The sequence below is a fragment of the Vigna umbellata genome, chromosome 11, assembly GCF_029865625.1.
Source record: "Vigna umbellata cultivar VRB3 chromosome 11, Vumbellata_1.0, whole genome shotgun sequence".
NCBI lineage: Eukaryota > Viridiplantae > Streptophyta > Magnoliopsida > Fabales > Fabaceae > Vigna > Vigna umbellata.
In genome coordinates, this window is record NC_142175.1 from 31,750,805 (window position 1) to 31,770,576 (window position 19,772).

A 19,772-nucleotide genomic window follows, 5' to 3' on the forward strand; every position below is an offset into this window, starting at 1 on the left:
TTGCAAAAACAATTATTTTTTCTTACTGAATTTGTCCATGTATTGAATTTGGTTTTATGTATTTAAATCTGGGCATGTAAGACAGTATCGATCAGATTACTACAAATTATTTGTTGGAAGAAACAATTTCTATTTGAATCTCATAAATAGAAAGGGTGGCATGTTTTCCGAGAAATATCTATGGTGTGCTGGTTTATAATTTCACGAGTAAAACTTTGAACTGTTGGATCTTTCTCTATTTCTCTATCATCACATCATCTCCCTTGAATGTATGATTGGTTATTTTCCAATTTCCAAGCCAAGAATGCTTATTCTCCATGTTTGTTTTGGGGTGCTGAATTGCATATTCATCATGTTGAGGTTTGAGAATAGTGAAGAGAGATTCACATGGGCCTAATGTAAACATGCACAATTCCCCAAAAGGATGTGGACACGGATGGCACTGTGCAGACTGGCAGGGTTCCCACAACATGCATGCAAGCAAGCCTCCATCACGAAACCAACCACTAAAATACTATAACTTATTTTCTCAACTACTAGTTTTTCTTTTCTTTTGAGAAAAGAGTTGCTTTTCTTGTAGTTGATGGTCCAAGCTCCTCAAACTCCAAGAGAATATACAATAATATGTATGAATTTCTTTCTGGGATTCTCACTGATTTTGTGTACTAGTTAAATAAAATTCAGAACAGCGCCGAATAATATCTGTTGCCAAAATTAAAGTATGAACGTTGAACTGGTTGCCTAAATCTGATAGGTTGCTTCCCTTTAAACTAAGACAAAAGCTAACTCATGAGTTGAGTTTAAAACCAGGCCATTCTGATAATAATAACAATAATGATAGTATAAAAACAAACACAAAAGGCATGATTGTTGACTGCAGTCAAAGAGAAACTTACAAAAGCTTAATCAAAGTTGGGTACTAGGCATGCATATATGAAATAATCAACTTGGAGAAGAGGTGGTTTGTCTTTTTAATACCGTCTCTTTCATGCAATTTTGTCACTCTCATTCTTGCTTGGTCCATTAAAGGAATGTACCTTCACTAGCCAATACATTTAAAAGTCACAGAAATGTGGGGATAGGACAAGTATTTTTATATGGTAGAGAAAGAAAAGGGTATGTGGCCTCTAGCATATAATAAGAGAAAGGATGGAAATGATGATAACGTGAGAGGTTGGAGAAGAGCATGGATTGAACAAAATGCTGAAGAGAGAGAGAGAGAGTGGTTTTGAGGCAAGGTGATGATGATGGAGGAATGTGGTTGGACTTATTGAGTTTCACATGAAGGCACGAGGTCCTCCAACTGCTACTGCCAAAGGAAAAGGAAGGGGGGGACGCCATAATCCAATGTGCTACACCAACAATCATGCCCTTCTGTGGGGACTTCTTTTATTCTATAATGTGGAACCAAATCATAAACTAAGCAAAAACCAGGCATGCATTATCAGTTAATATTTCACCATCTCAGCATATAGTATAAGTCTTTGTACATTCTCCTACAGTTTACTATATTTGACAATTCTTTGAGAGTAAATTTGATGTATATATATTATCATAGATAGTGTGTATTTCTTGGAATTTGTGATGTAGATAATAAGCCACTGATCTGAGAGACATTCCCAAGTTTATACTAACTTACCAAGTCTCAGCAAAACTGTTGACCATGTTCATTCAGTCCAAAGGACAAAGGTAGCACTAAAATTCTTTGTGCCTTGAGAATATAATAATTCTATGTTATGCCTTTGTTAATGTACACATGAATATTTATATTCCCCTAACGCAAAAAGTTAGCTAAGACTTCACAAAACCTCTCTCCTTCTCCCTCTTCTTGCACGCGTACACACACATGCACACTGAAATCTTTCATAAAGAAAAACGTGGTTATGGCCGTGGCCACCATATGATTACGCATATTTAAGCCAAAGCTAGAAGTATTAGAGTGTGAGAGAAAATAATGGACAATATTTTGATCGTGTCTGTGACAGTGTTTCTCTTATGCACTGTGATCCTCCTCTACAGGAACAGGCTCAGCCTCATGCTCAAATCAAAATATAGAAATAAACTTCCATCAGGCACTCTTGGATGGCCTTTTATCGGTGAAACTCTTGAGTTTGTTTCTTGTGCTTACTCTGATCGCCCTGAGAGCTTCATGGACAAGCGACGCCGCGTGTAAGTTCATTTCTGCAATCATTTTTTATGCACCACTTATTTAAGCATGCACTTTAACATATCAAAGTTGGAGACTTCTAAAGAAAAGCCATCTGGGTTGTAAAAAGTCTCATCATGCCTTAGTTTTGTACACAAAGTTGAATCTAAAAACTCATGTTGTTTTCAATAAGATTTGGCGTGTTGCAACTTGTAGGTATGGAAAGGTGTTTAAGTCACACATATTTGGAAGCCCCACAATTGTTTCCACGGATGCTGATGTGAACAAGTTCATACTGCAAAGTGATGCAAAAGTTTTTGTTCCTTCTTATCCCAAGTCTCTTACTCAGTTGATGGGGGAGTCTTCTATTTTGCTCATCAATGGAAGCCTTCAAAGGAGAATACATGGACTTATTGGAGCTTTTTTCAAGTCTCAACAGCTAAAGGCTCAGATCACCAGAGATATGCAAAAGTATGTCAAAGAATCAATGTCTGGTTGGAAAGAGGACTGCCCCGTATACATACAAGACGAAACAAAAAAGGTTAGCTCTGTAGTTTCCTTCTCTTCTCTCTGACTGAATGGGTGAATGAGTGTTCGTACGTTTGTGTGTATGCCAAACCTTGTCTTCTTTCTCTCCCCCACGTGGTGTAGAGGTCAGAATCTAGCTTCAAAGTTTGCTCACGGTGACTTCTTGAGAACAGTTCCATCAGACACAAGATAAAACAAAAGATGCTGCTTCTCTTAAATCTATACTTGGCATTTTGTTACATGTTAAGTTGTTTATATCAAAGCATCAACCCCTCTAAAGTTGTATGATAAAGTGACCACACTTTGTCCTTGCGTTTATGTATGAGTTACTGAAGTAATAATTGGTGATCGAGCTGCTTATGTTTCAAGATCATAAAGTGAAAAACGTAGTTATCTTTATGGGGTTCATAATCATTTTGTAGTAATCATGCTACATTGAATTGAGATTATTGTAATTTACTCTTTTTAAATATACCAGCAGGTGACAATTACTTCTTTTCTGTCCCCAGATTGCTTTTCATGTACTAGTCAAGGCACTGATTAGTTTGGATCCAGGAGAAGAAATGGAACTTCTGAAGAAACATTTTCAGGAATTTATCTCTGGCCTCATGTCTCTACCAATAAATCTACCAGGAACTAAACTTTATCAATCTTTGCAGGTAAATCCGTTAGTTAGATATTGATTTCTTTTTTACCAAGATCATGGGCCTGGTGACACTCACTTCACTTCTTTGGTTTTAGGCAAAGAAGAAAATGGTGAAATTAGTGCGGAGAATTATCCTAGCTAAAAGAAATAGTGGCCTTTGCAGAGTTCCAAAAGATGTGGTGGATGTGCTTCTCAATGATGCAAGTGAAAAATTGACAGATGATTTAATAGCAGATAATATTATTGATATGATGATTCCTGGGGAAGACTCAGTGCCGGTTCTTATGACTCTAGCTACAAAATATCTATCAGAATGTCCAGCTGCTTTGCAGCAATTGACGGTATGGTAATTGCTAAATCTCCTCTTCACCACAAATCATTAGCACTTCTGAATTCAAAGTTATCTCATGCTGTTTTGGTCAATTAGTATTTCGTAGTTAAGTACAGGACTCCAACTCTTAGTGGCCCAGTCTAAAAGTAGAAAACCATTTAGTTGTTGCTATTATGCTTCTTTCCACCATGCTACCAAAGGTTTTGAATTTTTACTAGGGACAATTGTGGCATATCATATGAGATTGCCACATGTGGCCTTAAGAAAGTCTCTGAACTAATCTTCTGATTAACTTTTAGCAAATTACTTTTATGCTCTCAGGAGGAAAATATGAAGCTTAAGAAAATTCAAGATCAGGTTGGTGAGTCATTGTGTTGGAGTGATTACCTATCATTGCCATTTACTCAAACAGTAAGGCCACTGTGGATCCTCATCAAAGACAAGTAAAAATGTTCCATACTTTTCACTTAACTCACTGTGTTAAAATCTCTACTTGTGCAGGTGATCACTGAAACTCTCAGAATGGGAAATATCATAATAGGAGTAATGAGAAAGGCCTTAAGAGATGTTGAAATAAAAGGGAACTTAATACCAAAAGGATGGTGTGTGTTTGCAAATTTTAGATCAGTTCATCTAGATGACAGAAACTATGACTGTCCATATCAGTTCAATCCATGGAGGTGGCAAGTAAGAGAAATCCCCTTGTTATTAGTTCATTTATGTTTTGTTTGTGTGTTATTTATTTAGTTTGAGTGATGAATTGGTGAACTTCAGGACAAAGATATGAGCAGTTGCAATTTCACTCCTTTTGGAGGGGGACAAAGGCTTTGCCCAGGCCTTGACTTGGCCAGGCTGGAAGCTTCCATCTTCCTACACCACTTTGTCACTCAATTTAGGTAATCATTCTACACTTCACTTCTTTTCTAATGAGTGAACACAGTGAATAATTGTAAAAAGTCATCATGCCCAAATTTTTGACCTCTCCTTATGACATAGGAGCAAAGGCAAAATCATAACACCAGACATGCAAATTTCTGTCACTCAGCGGACCAAATGGCTTTGCATGGACCTTTTTCTTTACTTTACATTTTCACTAATGATTTTCTCTTTTGAAACTAAATTTGATTGCTGAAAATTACATATCCCACATATAAATATCCTGGTGGGTCAATGTCATAAATGTCTCTTTCTTGCATATGGACAAAGGAGGAATCCAAGTTGTAAAGTTTCCGGGGCCAAAAAGCCTTACATGCTACATCAGACTTCAGAAAAGCCACTTGATCCTAATCTTTTGTTGGTAACAATAATAATTAATTTGTTAATCAAACTTCTTATAAACCAATCTTGACTGTGAGGAAAGCCATGATGTTTCTTGAATGTATCTAAACTGTTAGCACAGTGCCAGGCTTGAAGATTTTAAGCATAATCATTCTGCAATTTCACACTTGCTTTAGTGAAATTTAAAATAGATACAATTTGACTGGCAACAGTGATTCACAATCTCACAAGAAGTACAAGATTATACCGACATAGACAGAAATAATGTTATTTCATTAGAGAAATACATTCAACTATTGTCTCTAGGTTCTGTTTGCTTATTTAGCTTGAGGCAAAAATAGCTGTTACTGAGAACCAAATTATGTGGCATGTGTATTTTATATTGTTCCTTAGGACTATAGGTTTTGACTTCTAGTTGCACCATGCTTGTATGAAGATGTATATGGCCTAAAAAATGAAGATGCTAAAATAAGGAGCTAGGCTGGTCAAATCATGTTAGGTTGACAAAAAGCCATTGTTGATATTACTCAGTCAAGCAGCCTAATGATTTAGGCTTTTGCTAGGTCTGCATTATGTGCAATCCAACAGTGCATTTTATGCTTTTCTTTTTTAACATCTTCGAACTATTAAATATTCTTTGCTTACTTTTGTTAAGAAGTAGATTTTAAGTCTAATTCAATCTTATAAAACATTACGTCGAATATATACATCTTGAGTGTTGAACTAGACATTTAATGGGTAGTCTGATAACTGTCCGATAGCAGATGGTGTGATAAGTCAAACAAACAACAAATCTCCTGATAGCAGGTGACACAGTATGTTCAAAAAACAACAAATATTGTTAGGATTGACTCTACCACATTATCTAATGCTAGGTTAAGCAGTGAATTTTAAGCTTAACTCAATCTTATAAAAAGATGAGGTTTACACCCACTTATATATTATAAACTCTGCATTATCTTTAATACTTGTGAGATCTCCACCAATGTTGTTTAAAAAAATTTTAACCAAAGAAAATAATATGCCATGCAATGATAATTAGACTTCTAAAATCCAATGTTTTTACATGCAGATGGCATGCTGAAGCAGATGCAATAGTGAACTTTCCCACAGTAAGAATGAAAAGGAGGATGCCTGTGATGGTAAGGAGAGTGGAATCTTAAAGCTTGGTTGGCCAAAATGTGTGGAGCCACTTGTACCAAAGGATAAAGAACAACCATTCTATGAAAAAATACAAAATGTGAAATAAGAGAACAAGGGAGAGGGGGGACCAGAAAGATTGGCTAAGGTGGACACACGTGTGCTGAACTGCATAAGCTTTGTTTTTGTCTCCTTGCATTAGTCTTCAACATGAAGACAATGGAAAGTTTCATATTGAGGGACCCTTAAATTAGGTAGTATTTACTTTTCACCAATTTTTCTTTCCCATTTTACCTAGTGTGGTAGGAAAATAAAGGTTGATTGTAAGGGAGAGCACTTTTATCTTGTTTTTGAATCAGAGTTTCTTTTGTCTGTTTTTTTTTCTTTGTTATGCACTACTTCTTTGTTCTTTTTCCTTTTTCTCCTTTCTTGGGAAGAAGAAGAGGAGGGAATAATGGAGGATAGGATTGAATAAGATGAATAATTGGTCACAAAAGGTAATAGTTTGAGTTTAAGGGTCCCATAAATTAATCTTATTCTTAGAACAACTTGCTCAAGGTCCACTTTAAAATATAGATTTATTCATACTTTAGACAGAGATGATTGAAGAGGGAAGAAAAGTGACTAATGTACACAAGATCCATCACACTTTAGTTTGAATAATGATGTGAAGCATCTAAACAACAACAAAAAAGGCACTACAATCATTTTGGATCTAAGATTCTTGATCCTCCATCAACTCCAATTCGTTTTTGTGCAAACCTTTTTACTATATATAAAAATAAATCATAAAACCAATGTATATTCGTTGAACGTTGTTTTTCCTTGAAGATAGCACTTTTTTGTTGTGGAATCATGTTGTTCATCTTTCTTTATCATAACTCTCACTTAATATTTCATTGGTTAGAATAATTTGATCACAATGCCTCTTAGCTAGTATAATTATGCACGATTGGATGATATTAATACTAAAAAATAAAGTGTTAGTATTACAAGTACTTGTTATTTTATGAAAGAGTATCTAAATATGATTTATTTAAAGGTTGAACATGTTTTGGAATATTTTTTATGTTTTAATCTTTTTTATACATTTTAGTCATAAACTTTAAAATCAAATAATATAATTATAATAATTTAAATACAAACTGAGTTTTAGATTCACATTTGAAATGTTTACTTGACACATTTTAATTTAAATGTTAGCTTAAAACATCCTACAGAAAGTCAATGTCATTAAATTAAAAAACTATATCCCTATATTTAAAATTTAAAATTTAAAAATCAAAATCTATCAAAATTTAATACATTGATAAATTCCAATTTTGTGTATAAATTTAGGAATTAAAAACAAACTTAATCATGATTCCAATTACATTTGGATGCAATGATGTTGATCTTATTTTCCTCTTCAAAAATGAAGGATGAAGTTAACGAAGAGTTAACCATGATTAGTTACTCTTAGTATTTTTATTGTGTATTTTTAGAGGGTGAAAAGCCTAAAACTAGTCCTTGTCTAGTATGCATAATTCAATAAATAATATAATAATAATAACAATTATTAAAAGTAAAAATTCCTTGACCTAATATTGTTTTACCCCCTGAATATGTGGAAACGACAACTCCAAATTTGTGTGAAAAAAACAACTAAATATTTAACCTTATGTATTTGTTTTATCTATGACACACGCATTAAAAGGTAAGAATGTAACTATTCAATCACTTTCTTTTACATTAACATATATTGCACTGCAGCTTTTGAAAAACTCTCACCTATTTACTTTGTGTTATTTTAATTTCGAATTCCAAATAATGAATTTAACAAATACAAGAGATAAAGTTGTGTTCCAATGTGATTTTTGACATAAATTTTATGAAAACTAAAATTTTTTCATAAAGGCACTATATTATAAATAAAATTAACTAGATTTTAGAAAATCATTTTAATTACAATTTAAATTTCTACATATTAAATTTAAAAGACAAATAATTTTTTCAAAATTATTTTTAATACCTAAACAGAAAACCTGAGAGTTCCTTTTTCACATTTAACAATCCAAACTTATGACAAATTTCAAGAAATAAAATCATAATTAAAAGCTTCATGCACTTTACACTTCAAATATTTTCTCGTACAAATAAATGTTGGTACAACGCACAAATACATTTTTTACCCAGCACAAAAATGAGGTGTACAGGAAACTGATCAAAGCAAACCGTAATTTGGTTCCATGTAATCAGTTTACTCAGATTTTTACCACTCTTTTGTGTTCATCCTCTTCCATTACTCTCTCCTTGGAGTGGTGGACTCAACGGAGAGTGGAATCTACACCAACTCCTCAGAACAGCAACAATGCCATAAAACAAGCTTTCACTTCTCAATGTTAACGATTGCCATTAATGTGCCAAGTGAGAATCATCAACTTCGGTGTTGAAAATGAAACTGGTAAACAGTGTGCTGATGTCCCTGGCCAGAGAACAAACAACAATGAAATACATGAAGTCAGTCCCATCTAATGCAATGCAAACTCCTCAATGATTAAAATATCTTTTTCTATTAATTTGAAATACATGTAAGGGTTAAACATTGACATTATAAAGCATAGACTGCATTTGATTTGTTTTTGTTTCCATTTTCAATTTATATGCTCTTATCAATCACAAAAGTCCCAACTTGTTTTCACTTTATTTCCTGTTTTGAAGAACCTACAAAGGGAATGATGAATAGGGAAACAATCATAATGGAGAAAGATACTAGGGAAAGAGATAAAGTAAGGAAATTAATTACGCCAGATGAGGAAGAGTCATGTGCTTCAAGAGTGTTGGGTGTCGAGTGACAAATGCCTTCCATTCTTCTTTGCTTATTTTATCATCTTTATCAGTATCGGCTTCTTCAAATGTCTGACATTTTAAAGAAAAAGTGACATAAGGGATCGAAATTAAAATCAACAGAGGGAAAACACTTTCCTGCAAACAATTACCTTATCAATAATGGAATCAAGGGCTTCGTCTTTCATATCCATGCCACATTCTGACAAAATGGCAACAACCATTTGCCTAACCTGGAAAGAATCGTAGGTTAACAGAACAGTTCCAACTGTAAACTAAGAGCAATAGAGGGAAAATGTTATATGTAGACATCCTGATGGTTATTTTGAGTTTTATATATTAGTTAGTGGACGTTAGATTGCCATAGACTTGACAAACAGAAACCATCACCACCCTTTGCTTTGTCGAACTTGTCAAATAAAATTAATATTGCACCAAGGCAATTCCTGTGCTATGATAAAGACTATATATTTAAGCCAATAACATAATGATAACCTGGACATGCCAAGATACTCACTTCTTCTCGCTCAATATATCCAGTCTGTCTCAAGTCATACATTCTAAAAGAAACTACAAGCAAACGAATAGAAAAAAAGTTATAACTTTTATCAATATTACAGCAATAAAATAGATGATGTAGAAACACAAATGCAAAACTCTTGCTGAAGACTTACAGTCAATTTTCTTTTCCAGAGGAGTACAAGGATGAAAGATATTGAGAGCATGCACAAACTCATCAAATTCTATAACACCATTTCTTTTTTCATCGAAAACATCGAAAACCTAGAGAATTTTGTAATCATTAGAATGAACTCAAATACACAATTCAAAAAAGAGAAACAGCAGAAAACAACCACCTTTCAGCAAGACAAGCACATATGTGTGCAACCATGACATTTTTTTAAGGGAGTGAAATGGGGAGAATGAACATAAAACAACATCTCCTGATACTATAGGGTATATCATAGAAAGTCAGCAATGTAAATTTAGATATTTAAACACCAGAAATATGGTTGTCAATCCGTACGATACACCTTTCAATATCTCTATCATACGCACGCATCTTTGATCTTTCAAAGAGTTTTAACCGAATGACAAGCAAATATAGAAAATAATATCAATTTATCGTAACAATTTCGGACTTTAGTCAGTGTTCACAATCATTTACAAAAGGAGGAAAGGACTGGCCAGTAAGAGACTACAAAAGGAATGATACAAAAACACATTATAGTTTGTTGATCACGCATCACACAACATAATAGACAAGAAAAAATATCTTTAGGTCTACAACCGTATGTAATGTTCCACGGGGGATTATGGAGACTCAGGAAAAATAAAGAGTGGAAAGATCATAGGTGGAGCTGAATATTGTAATTTATTGTCCAGCAGAAATTCGCATTGAGGCAGCAGCATTGTATTCGGCTATATATATATATGTGTGTGTGTGTGTGTATATATAGATATATACACTAAAAAAGCCACATCGAGAATCGATTAACTATGTTAGCGAAACAAATTGGAGTGAAGAAAGGGCATGAACTAGTTTGGTCCCCTGAAAAATGTTTTCTTCTCAAATCGAAGTTGGATTTTGACAAAAATTAGATCAGCCTCCCTTCCATCAAAATCCATTGCTTCCTCACCTCCAAACCAATTAGTCCACACTGGGTCATGAAACAAATCAACAAAGCAGAAAAAAAAAACAGTTGCCAAAATGCTTATACCCTGTCAAGGAAAAGATTCTCCTTAGTTGTGGTCTTCAACAGGGCCAATGTGAGTTCTTCCTTCACACAACGAACAAACAAGAGTTAAAATTCAGATAAACAAAAATGCACAAACTTAGGATCAAAGAGAAATTGATCCCCAAATCCAAATCTAGCTAGTTACCTACCTTGTGGATGAGGCCATCGTCAATGATTGAGCTACTCAACTTCTTGAACAACTCATGCAAAGCCTCAATTTCATTAACAGTAACTGCCACACACAAATCAGAAACTTTAAACGCCATTTCCTCATCAAAATAAACAAAAACAGCTGAAAATGAAATTAAAAAAAAAACGAACACGGAGAGTCCTTGGCGAGGGCTAAAATGTTGTCGAAGGTAGTAGAAAAGGGTTTCTTCTTCTTCGCCGGAGAATGGAAATCGAAGCAACCAGCTAAGCTGAAAACCAAAGCTTCAACAAGTCCTATGAGCGGAATGAACACCGCACACAGCGTCTCTCCAAACGTCAAGCTCGATCTCTGACACAAATCAATCGGAAACTCATAATTTCATAATTCGTTTAGACAATAACCGAACACAAATCGAAATCGCGAGTTCAAGAAAAAGTGCTACCAGCGATACACCGGTCTGGGAAAACTCCATTTCATCTTCAAACTTTTTCCGCAGAGTCAGAAATAGAATTTAAATAACTATGAATTATCACAGTATTTATCCGCTCAAAAATATTTATTTGTCATGAATTTAATTACTATTTTTATATAGATAAACACTTTAAAAAATGTTAATACTAATTAAGCTTAATATCATATTGGTTTTAATTTTGGGTTAAATATGTTTTTAGTCCTAAACTATTCATCGTTTTTGGTTTTTCTCCCTCTTTTAAAATAAGGTACAATTTGATCTCATTCTTTTCGAAACTCTAGTTTTAGTCCTCGAAACTTTGGTTTTAGTCCTCGAAAACTAACCTTGTTAGATTTCGAAGACTAAAACCAAAATTTTGAAAAGAATGAGGACCAAATTCTACCTTATTTTGAAAGAGGAACGAAAACCAGAAACGACCAATAGTACAGGGACTAAACACATATTTAACCCTTTAATTTTTGTTAACTTTTTTTGAAATAGTTTTTGTTTTTTTTAAATGTTGAAGGTAGTTTTTTATATTGTAATTTATATTCAATTTTAGTCCTTTTTAACAAACCATGTTTGAATCCTTAATTAAAGATAATTTTTTTTGTAGTTTATTTGAGTGAATTTGAAAGTAGATGAGAGTGAATTTGGAAATAAATTTTTTTAATTTGTCACTACAATACAATTCTATACTAATTCTCACCAATTTTATTTCCAAATTCACTCTCATTTACCTCCAAATTCACTCAAATAAACAACAAAAAAATTTATCTTCAAATCCTCTCAAATCCAGCCTAAATGTTCAATTAACAATACGTTTCACATTTAAGATATAATGAGGTGAATACATTCTAAAAAAACAAAATTTTGACCTTTATTTGTGTTCTTTGATAAAATGTCCTCTCTTGAAAAATTAAAATCATAAATGCAAGTATATGTGAGATTAGTGAAATTGGAGATGAAAGATGATAAAGTAACCACAATAAAATAAGTTTTGATAAAAAGATTAAATTAAACATAAATTATAATATAAATAAGTAGATTGAACATTAAAAGAATGAAAAACTCTTAGAATAGAAGTTGAGAAAAATTTGGATGATATTAAACCCACTTATTTTCATAATAATAAAACCTAGTACCAACAAAGTTCGTGTTTGACCACACTTGAGGCTGAGAATGAAATAAGAATAAAAGAGATATTTAATTATTTATTAATTATTCACTATTAATTAAACTGGTGACTAGGTTTTATCATGGTGGATTAAGCACTTCGTGATAAGAACAGAATTTGTGACGTGGGGTTGGCCCAGTCATCATGTTTGGTACAAATAATTGTTTATTCAATAATAGTTTCAGTTTTTTACACGTTTATGTTTTTTATTTATTTAAATAAAAGTATTGAAAATCTGAATATATATATATATATATATATATATATATATATATAATGTTTTAAAGGTTAAGTTCTTTAATTTCTTAAAAAAGCAAAATTAAAATTTATTTATGTTTTAAATTTTAATATATTTCATTCATAAATTTTAAAAATAGATAGATATACTTTTTAAATTAATAATATTGTAAAATAGCAATCAGTAGGGCAATTTTTTTTCTATAATTAGAAGACTTGGTTGATGTAGATGTCAAATAAGCATCTTATAAGTTATTTAAATGTCAATGATTGGTGGAGGACCAATTAATTAATCTCGTACCTAATTAATTAGATTCTTTAAGGTTAATGCTATCTTAGTCGGCTTCAACTTTGACTTCAACCGCTAAAGCAAATAGTGAAAGCTGAAAATATTTTTTAAAGATGATTCATAATTCCCGTTTAACACCTTCTTAACACATAACACTACTTTAATTGTATTTTTTGTTCTTAAAATTGGAAATAAATTTGGTTGTGCTCTCTATTTTTTTGTTTTTAAAGTGATGTATTCTATTAAATTTGAAAATTCATTCTAAGATAGTTTTTTCAAAACAACTTTTACCATCTAAATAGCAAATTTGATAAACTAACAACATTTTATTTTAAACTTAAAATATTAAATATAAATAAATTTAAAAATAAAACCAATTTAATTTTAAATTAATGAACTAAAATTAACTAGCCCACTAGAGAAATGTCAAATAATTAATTATACTTTATTAATTTTTAATATAATATTATGTAAAAAACATGCATATATTTTAAAAATAAAAGTATTTGACATGATACTCAAATTACGCGCGCTCTGAGTGTCAATAATGATTTGATTGAGTCAATCATATTGCATCATTTTACAAATTAATGATAGAACAATGTGTGAAATGAATGTATTTGACACGTTATTTAAGATATTGGTACTTATATTTTAAGTCATTAAAGTAACTTTTGTACTAAATTAAACAAAAAAGTAAGACATGTATGTTTTTTTTTCCTTCACATTTATTAGAACACTAGTTGATTTGTGTTGTGATAACTCAACCTTATATCTAAGTGGTAAAGATAGGAGGCAATATTTTAGACCTTTTGCCTTTGACAAGAGAATTTGTATCAGGAAAATGAACTCCATCAGCGAGGTCTTTCACATACCCTTCTGGTGTTACTCTCACAGGGTAACTCACAAGGTGAACACCTTCCATGTCTCTCACCTCTTCACTGTTGTAGATTTCCCACATTTCATCTCCTATTGATCTCATTCTCTCCACACATTCCAATCTTTCTGGCTCCAAGAACAACTCATCAACACTCACTGTGTGCTCATACCATAGAGACAGTCTATATGCTTGAACTTCATCTAGGTTCAGTTCCTGATTATCATCTTCATCTTGAGACTGGTAGCATCCTATTGCAATCTCAGTGTCCCTTTGCCCGTCCATGGATCTTTGGTTTACATTAGCTGATCCTATCAGTATGTATAGGTCGTCCACTAATGCCAAATGCAATTAAACAATGTTAATAAAACTTACACCACAATTCAGCAAACACTTCAATTGCTTAGAAGTTTTTCCTTTTATGTATACAATAAGAACTTGAGCAAACATAGAATGGTTAGAGTCTAACCAGTATGTGCTAGAAAAATTATATCAGAAGCATATGCTGAAAATGATGTTGCAGTGTAGATGACTTCAACAAGTTGAGACTTACAAGTCAATTAATAACCCTTGTCATTATTGTCTAGAAGGAGAAGTGTTAAGAAATAGACTTTAAATCTAACTCAATCTTATAAAATCAGTTTGTAAGACGAGATTTGTATCCAACAATAGATCTAACAAATAACAAAAATTTCGTTAGGATAGATACTTTAATAGATGACTCTAGTACCATGTTAAGAATTAGACTTTAAATCTAAATCAACCTTGCAAAACCAGTTTGTAAGGTGAGATTTACATCCATTTATATACTTTAAATTAAGCTTAATTATAGTCGACATGAGAATTATAACAAGGAAAAACTTCAGCAATGTCATAAAGGTTTTCAGTGTTGTTCTTCTTTGATCAAAACTAAAGTTTCTTTTCAATTAATTTATGTTGATCTTTAATGCAAGTTTTAATCATGTGGGTTGTCATAGTGAAATTACTCCAGTCAAGTATGTAAGACCCTTTCATGATCAAGAGAAGACCAAAATATGACAGAAAATTATGATTGAAGATTAGTACTATATTACCTATCATGAACTTGGAGTGAACATAAACCATGAATCTCCGATTCTTTTGAGCATTCCAGTATTGAGTTTCAGGTTGGGGTGAATCTAGTGGAAGATACTCTCCCGGTCCCTTCTGCTCCCTGTTTGCAAGACAGAAGAAATTCAAGTAGTCTCTAGGGTGTCCCTGTTGCTCACTTTCTTGTATTGCTTCTCCAATCAACCTATACATCATTGCCATTGTTTCTCTAGTCCAATGCAGTATATCTTGAACAGGTTCACTTTCAGGTTCTCCTTCTGGCCACATTGGTATGACTATGTACACAGCAAATCTCTCCTTTGCCTTAATCTTACTTACCACCTTCAGTGCAATTTCAATGGGAATTAGATTAGTACAACCACAGTGCCTATCTTTCTTCCACCAATGGCATCCTCCAATGAAATACTGGCTTTCAATGTATATAAACCTTTCAGCACGCCTAATTGCTTCAACATAAGCTTCATGGATGCTCCTCTCCACAGTTGACTTTGTAGACAACTCACTAACTGAGATATGATCAATTGACCTGTATATTTGAACTTTCCAATTCCTCTCCCTAGGAATGCTTGAGCTTGTCTTTGGCATAAGATTTGACAAGGTGCTAGAAGGGATTAGAAAAGAAGGATCACACTGTTTTGTCCATCTTTGCTCAAAATTGGCTAGCACATCCCAAGCAGCCTCACCAATAACACAAGCATGAGCATCATGCCAAGGCGCCCTTGGCCCTCCTTTGTTGAGGCTAGCTTCTTCAATGCTTGTTTGGTAGAAATCATAACAATGAGATTCTCTAATGAGTGTTTGAAACAATGAATGCTGCTCTGTGTCATATCTTCCATCACACAAATCCAACCCACCCACAAAGCTCATTAGCTCTCTGTCATCAACAAATTTGGAAGGTTTTGTGTCCACTGTTATAGTCTTCTGATGGTGAGCAAAGAGTGTTGGGAACATGTGGTGTAATCTGGGGCACTTTCTGCATATTACTTTTGTGTGGTTGAAAAAAGCAAAAGCTTCCTCATCTTGGTTGTTCAACTCGCCTTTGTTCTTCACAAAGGGTAAAGATGTTTCATCATCCCAAAGCATAACCCTCACAGCCACTCCTTCCTCTGCCTTCTTCTTTAACAGGTCACCTAACTTAATTCCTCTGGCATGTGGGATTTCTGTGTGAGGATCTCTAACCTGTCAAAGAGCATATTAGCTTCTAAAACAAAAATGTATATCAATGTGAAAGGGGATTGTATCCTCTCATATACATGATGTCATGTTCAAATTTTGTGGCTCAAGGAGTTCCTATAAAAACAACTATAAATCCTCTATCAACAAATTCTTATATCAACAGTGAAATTTGAAATCACATCACTGTTGGATAAGTTTTATCCTTACTAACTTGACCAACTTCTCGTATAAGTTTAAAAAGTCATGTGAAAATCCTGCAGAATTTCTTACCAGAACCATCATGGGATTGAAGGACCAGCCTACAATATAAACTAAATACTTTGCACCCTCAATGGCTTTATAGACATCCTCCCATAGCTTCTTTGGAGCTCCACATAGATCAAATGGAGGTTGAAAAGCTGAAGAATGGTGAGCATCATGATAAAGTTTAACCTGACAGTTGGACCTTAGAGGAAAGCTAGCCTCCTTCAGCCCTTGAAACTCCCAGTCATTGCTCAACATCTTTGCCCAACTTGGTTCCAAATCTGCTGGCTTGAACCAAAGCATAAACTTCAACTTAAGTTTTGTGTTTGGTTTTCCATTATCCATGAGGAGTGGGAACAACCCGTTGATCAAACCTCCTTTCTTCAACAGCTGCTGAGCCTGAATATGGAACTTCCCCAGTATGGAAGAATGTGATGTTTTCAGTGTAATGGTGATGCATGAATCAGCTGGATGAGCACACTGAATCTGAAAGGTTTGGTTCCACACACGGTTGCTTTCTTCACTGGTTTTTGCAAAATTTTGGTTGTCTATCTTTATAGTCACATAAGCAGGCTTTCCATTTCTGCATAAACACTGGAAACAAGAAAAACGATGAAAACAAAAACATAAAATCAAAACATGCCATGATTTATAAGAACAAAGCAGAATTTTCAGTGTAGTGTATTCAAAACACTGAACACTTATATATGTACACAACTGAAAAATAACATTTGTGTAAAGGTTAGGAGTTTCAATGTTAGTGGAACTTACATTGAAGGGAAATAAAGGTGAGTAAGGTGAGGCATTGAAGATGGTAGCTTCAATTGTTCCATGGAGGAGCTTAGGAGTTTCCTCCACGGCTGTAATACTTAAAATATTCATAAGAAAGTGAGAGACAGAGAACTATGCAGTTTGGTTTAACATATGATGGATTTCATATCAATTTTCAGTGACTAATTGTTATGTTACACTTTTATAGGTGGCTGAGTCTACTAGTGCAGATGAAGAAGCAAAGGGAACCTTGGAATGTAATTGAAAGTTGGAAAACTTGTGTAACTTTGCATTTATGCAGACACAATCCAAGCTTCAAGTATTTGCCATCACAAGTTTTAGCTTGAAGCTAAGTTTCTTGAACCCAAATCTCAATTTACCGTAATCACAAAGTAGTTAAAGACAAAAACAAAATACAGTTATCCACTGTTCTTAGTACATTGACAGCATCATACACTGATCAATCAACAATAATGTAGCTTTCTAAGGAGGATAATTACTGTTAGGATACAAACAAAGTCTCACGTTAGATAAAAACAAAAGATAAAAATGAGTTTATATACACACAAAATATTTCTATTAAGAGGCTTTTTCGAGTGATATAAAAACAAATCCGTGAAAGCTTGGCCCAAAACGAACAATATCTTATCAGTATGGAATTTTGTTGTCCTTCCCTACAATTAATGCATAATTATGCAAATTTGCATAAACGTTTACACATGAAATGGATAAGTTGGTGAAGGGCCTTGTGGAATTGACACTTTGTTAACAGAATGATTGTAGAGTGCAAGGAACTTGGAGGAAAAAAAAATGAAGTTTTTCCTTATGTCATATCACCATGCTTTGGCATATATCTACCACAGACCAAAGAAATTGAGTTGCATGAATATTACGTATTGTTTGTGGGTTGTTAGAAGGAAACATAACATGGGTTTGTTTAGCATCACCTAACGCATAAGCTACTCAAAATTGAAAAATTAATCAGCAGAACTTAGAAACTAAGCTCAAAAGTTAGATTGATTCAATTAGAACTTAGGTGTGTGATAAATTATAGTTTAGCAACTTCTTAGTTTAAAAAATGTTTTATTTTGATGAGTATTTATTATTATTTTTTTTCAATTTCTGTCAGTCACAGGTCACTTGATTAGGGTGAGAATCAGAATTATTTTTTTATGTAAGAATTGAAAAAAATTATATTTTCAGAGACCAAAACAAAATCAGCGCTATATTATATGGACTAGAAGGTTAGTTGATTTTAAAATTAGTTATTGAATCAGTTTTTAAACGTAAAATGGTAGAGAACAACATATTAGCTTCCAAAACTCAAAATTTGAGAATTATATACACTTTTTTTTCATGTTTTAATTATATCGAATTATTTATCATCTTTATTAGAATAGCGAATTTTTTTTAATTTTATTTCGCTTAGATGTTTCTATTAAATGAACCATGATACTAAGAAAGTATATTATTGTTTTGAATTTTTTATCGTGTACACATTTTTATTGAATTGCTCTCAAGAAATTGGAAATCTATTTATCTAGAAATAATAAATCTTCTAATATTTATTAGCTTTTTCTCTCTTTTTTTTTTTTGCAATGTTTAATCCGACTCATTTTTATCATTATTCACTTGAGCCCATTTTTCCAAGGTTTCAATTGTCTTTTTCTTTCTGCAACCCCCTTTATTACTATTTTCACTCCTTATTAAAATAAAAAGACGAAAATATCCTCACATTGCACCACGTCACCACTACTATGGATGCACCTTTATTCTCCACCGTTGAGAAAGAAGAAGAGAAAAATTTATTTAAAAAAAAAAATCTGTTCTAGAACACATTAAATGTTTTAGAGAGCTTATTCTAAAAGAATGGGTTTCTAAAAGTATTATGAATGTTCAAGAAATTCTTTTATTAAAAACTTGTTCTAAAATACATTTAATACGTTTCAGAAACTTTTTCTTGAAACCATATTCCAAAAATTGCATTCTAGAGATCGTGTATGAAAGATTTCCAGATCAATTAATCCGAAAATCATTTTCACGAATGTTAAAATTGTCATTTTAAAAGTATGTGGGTGCAGCTAGAAATTATGGGGTGGAGTAAAACAAATCTTCCATCCCTATTGCTTGTTAAAGATGTCACACTTTTGCTTCCTGCACCATCATTACTATATTGTTTGTTATACATTATCATTGATTGAAAATTTTAAAAATTTAATTTGCACTTGTTATGTCCATCACCCATTTGGGAAAATGTCTAAAAGTGCTTTTCCTTTATTTAGCTGTTGCCTTCAGAAGTAATTTGAGGCTTTATTCGAGTTCTTTCTTCTTTTCTTGTAATTTAGGTTTATTATAGTTAGAAATCCAAGCAAAAGTCTGAATTTCAAATTGAGTGAAAACAAGAAAATTAACAAAATATAATGAAAAAGAAACATATCAAGTATGAGGTAGAAATGTTGGTATACCAATTCAAAGTTTGTATCTCATTGACTCTTGATGAAACGCTCATCCTTATTGTAAGCATGTCTTTTTCCTATCTTTTTGGTTCTCATAGCACCAATCTAAATCCAAGAATAGATATTAGTAATTACTTATTTAGTTTTATTATTCGTGATTGCAATCAGAGATGAGAAGAATGAGGGAGACACAAAAAAAGAATTGTAAAAAATATCTCAAT

General features: G+C 32.9%; 3 protein-coding genes across 3 annotated transcripts; 1 reads left to right on the top strand and 2 right to left on the bottom strand.

The window, feature by feature from the left end:
* The first annotated feature begins 1,809 nt into the window (after positions 1-1,809).
* On the top strand, positions 1,810-6,653 carry CYP90D1 (cytochrome P450, family 90, subfamily D, polypeptide 1). The gene is made up of 8 exons (XM_047326893.2): positions 1,810-2,169; positions 2,363-2,687; positions 3,184-3,333; positions 3,416-3,661; positions 3,973-4,062; positions 4,153-4,338; positions 4,426-4,547; positions 6,002-6,653. Exons 1-8 carry the CDS (start codon positions 1,955-1,957, stop codon positions 6,090-6,092), a joined length of 1,425 nt encoding a protein of 474 aa, XP_047182849.1. The 5' UTR covers positions 1,810-1,954; the 3' UTR covers positions 6,093-6,653.
* A 1,485-nt stretch (positions 6,654-8,138) lies between these two features.
* On the bottom strand, positions 8,139-11,315 carry LOC124849045 (calcineurin B-like protein 10). The gene is given in 10 exon segments (XM_047326894.2): positions 8,139-8,474; positions 8,476-8,533; positions 8,855-8,967; positions 9,048-9,128; positions 9,413-9,465; positions 9,570-9,678; positions 10,617-10,676; positions 10,784-10,866; positions 10,956-11,133; positions 11,228-11,315. Coding segments are annotated over 10 exon segments (789 nt in total). The 5' UTR covers positions 11,258-11,315; the 3' UTR covers positions 8,139-8,450.
* A 2,219-nt stretch (positions 11,316-13,534) lies between these two features.
* On the bottom strand, positions 13,535-17,245 carry LOC124849051 (phospholipase D alpha 4-like). Its single transcript, XM_047326901.2, has 4 exons — positions 17,096-17,245; positions 16,352-16,918; positions 14,890-16,084; positions 13,535-14,151 (listed from the first exon to the last, which is right to left on the bottom strand). The coding sequence occupies exons 1-4, from the start codon at positions 17,204-17,206 to the stop codon at positions 13,715-13,717; spliced, it is 2,310 nt and encodes a 769-aa protein (XP_047182857.1). The 5' UTR covers positions 17,207-17,245; the 3' UTR covers positions 13,535-13,714.
* Positions 17,246-19,772: the final 2,527 nt, after the last annotated feature.

Excerpts from the sequence above, each read along its gene's own strand:
- CYP90D1 (XM_047326893.2), top strand. The coding sequence starts at position 1,955 with ATGGACAATATTTTGATCGTGTCTGTGACAGTGTTTCTCTTATGCACT. Across the intron at positions 3,334-3,415 it reads AACTTTATCAATCTTTGCAG|GCAAAGAAGAAAATGGTGAA; the intron begins GTAAATCCGTTA and ends CTTTGGTTTTAG. Across the intron at positions 4,063-4,152 it reads CATTGCCATTTACTCAAACA|GTGATCACTGAAACTCTCAG; the intron begins GTAAGGCCACTG and ends CTACTTGTGCAG.
- LOC124849051 (XM_047326901.2), bottom strand. The coding sequence starts at position 17,206 with ATGAATATTTTAAGTATTACAGCCGTGGAGGAAACTCCTAAGCTCCTC. Across the intron at positions 16,085-16,351 it reads TCAATCCCATGATGGTTCTG|GTTAGAGATCCTCACACAGA; the intron begins GTAAGAAATTCT and ends GCTCTTTGACAG. Across the intron at positions 14,152-14,889 it reads TCACTCCAAGTTCATGATAG|TGGACGACCTATACATACTG; the intron begins GTAATATAGTAC and ends ATTTGGCATTAG.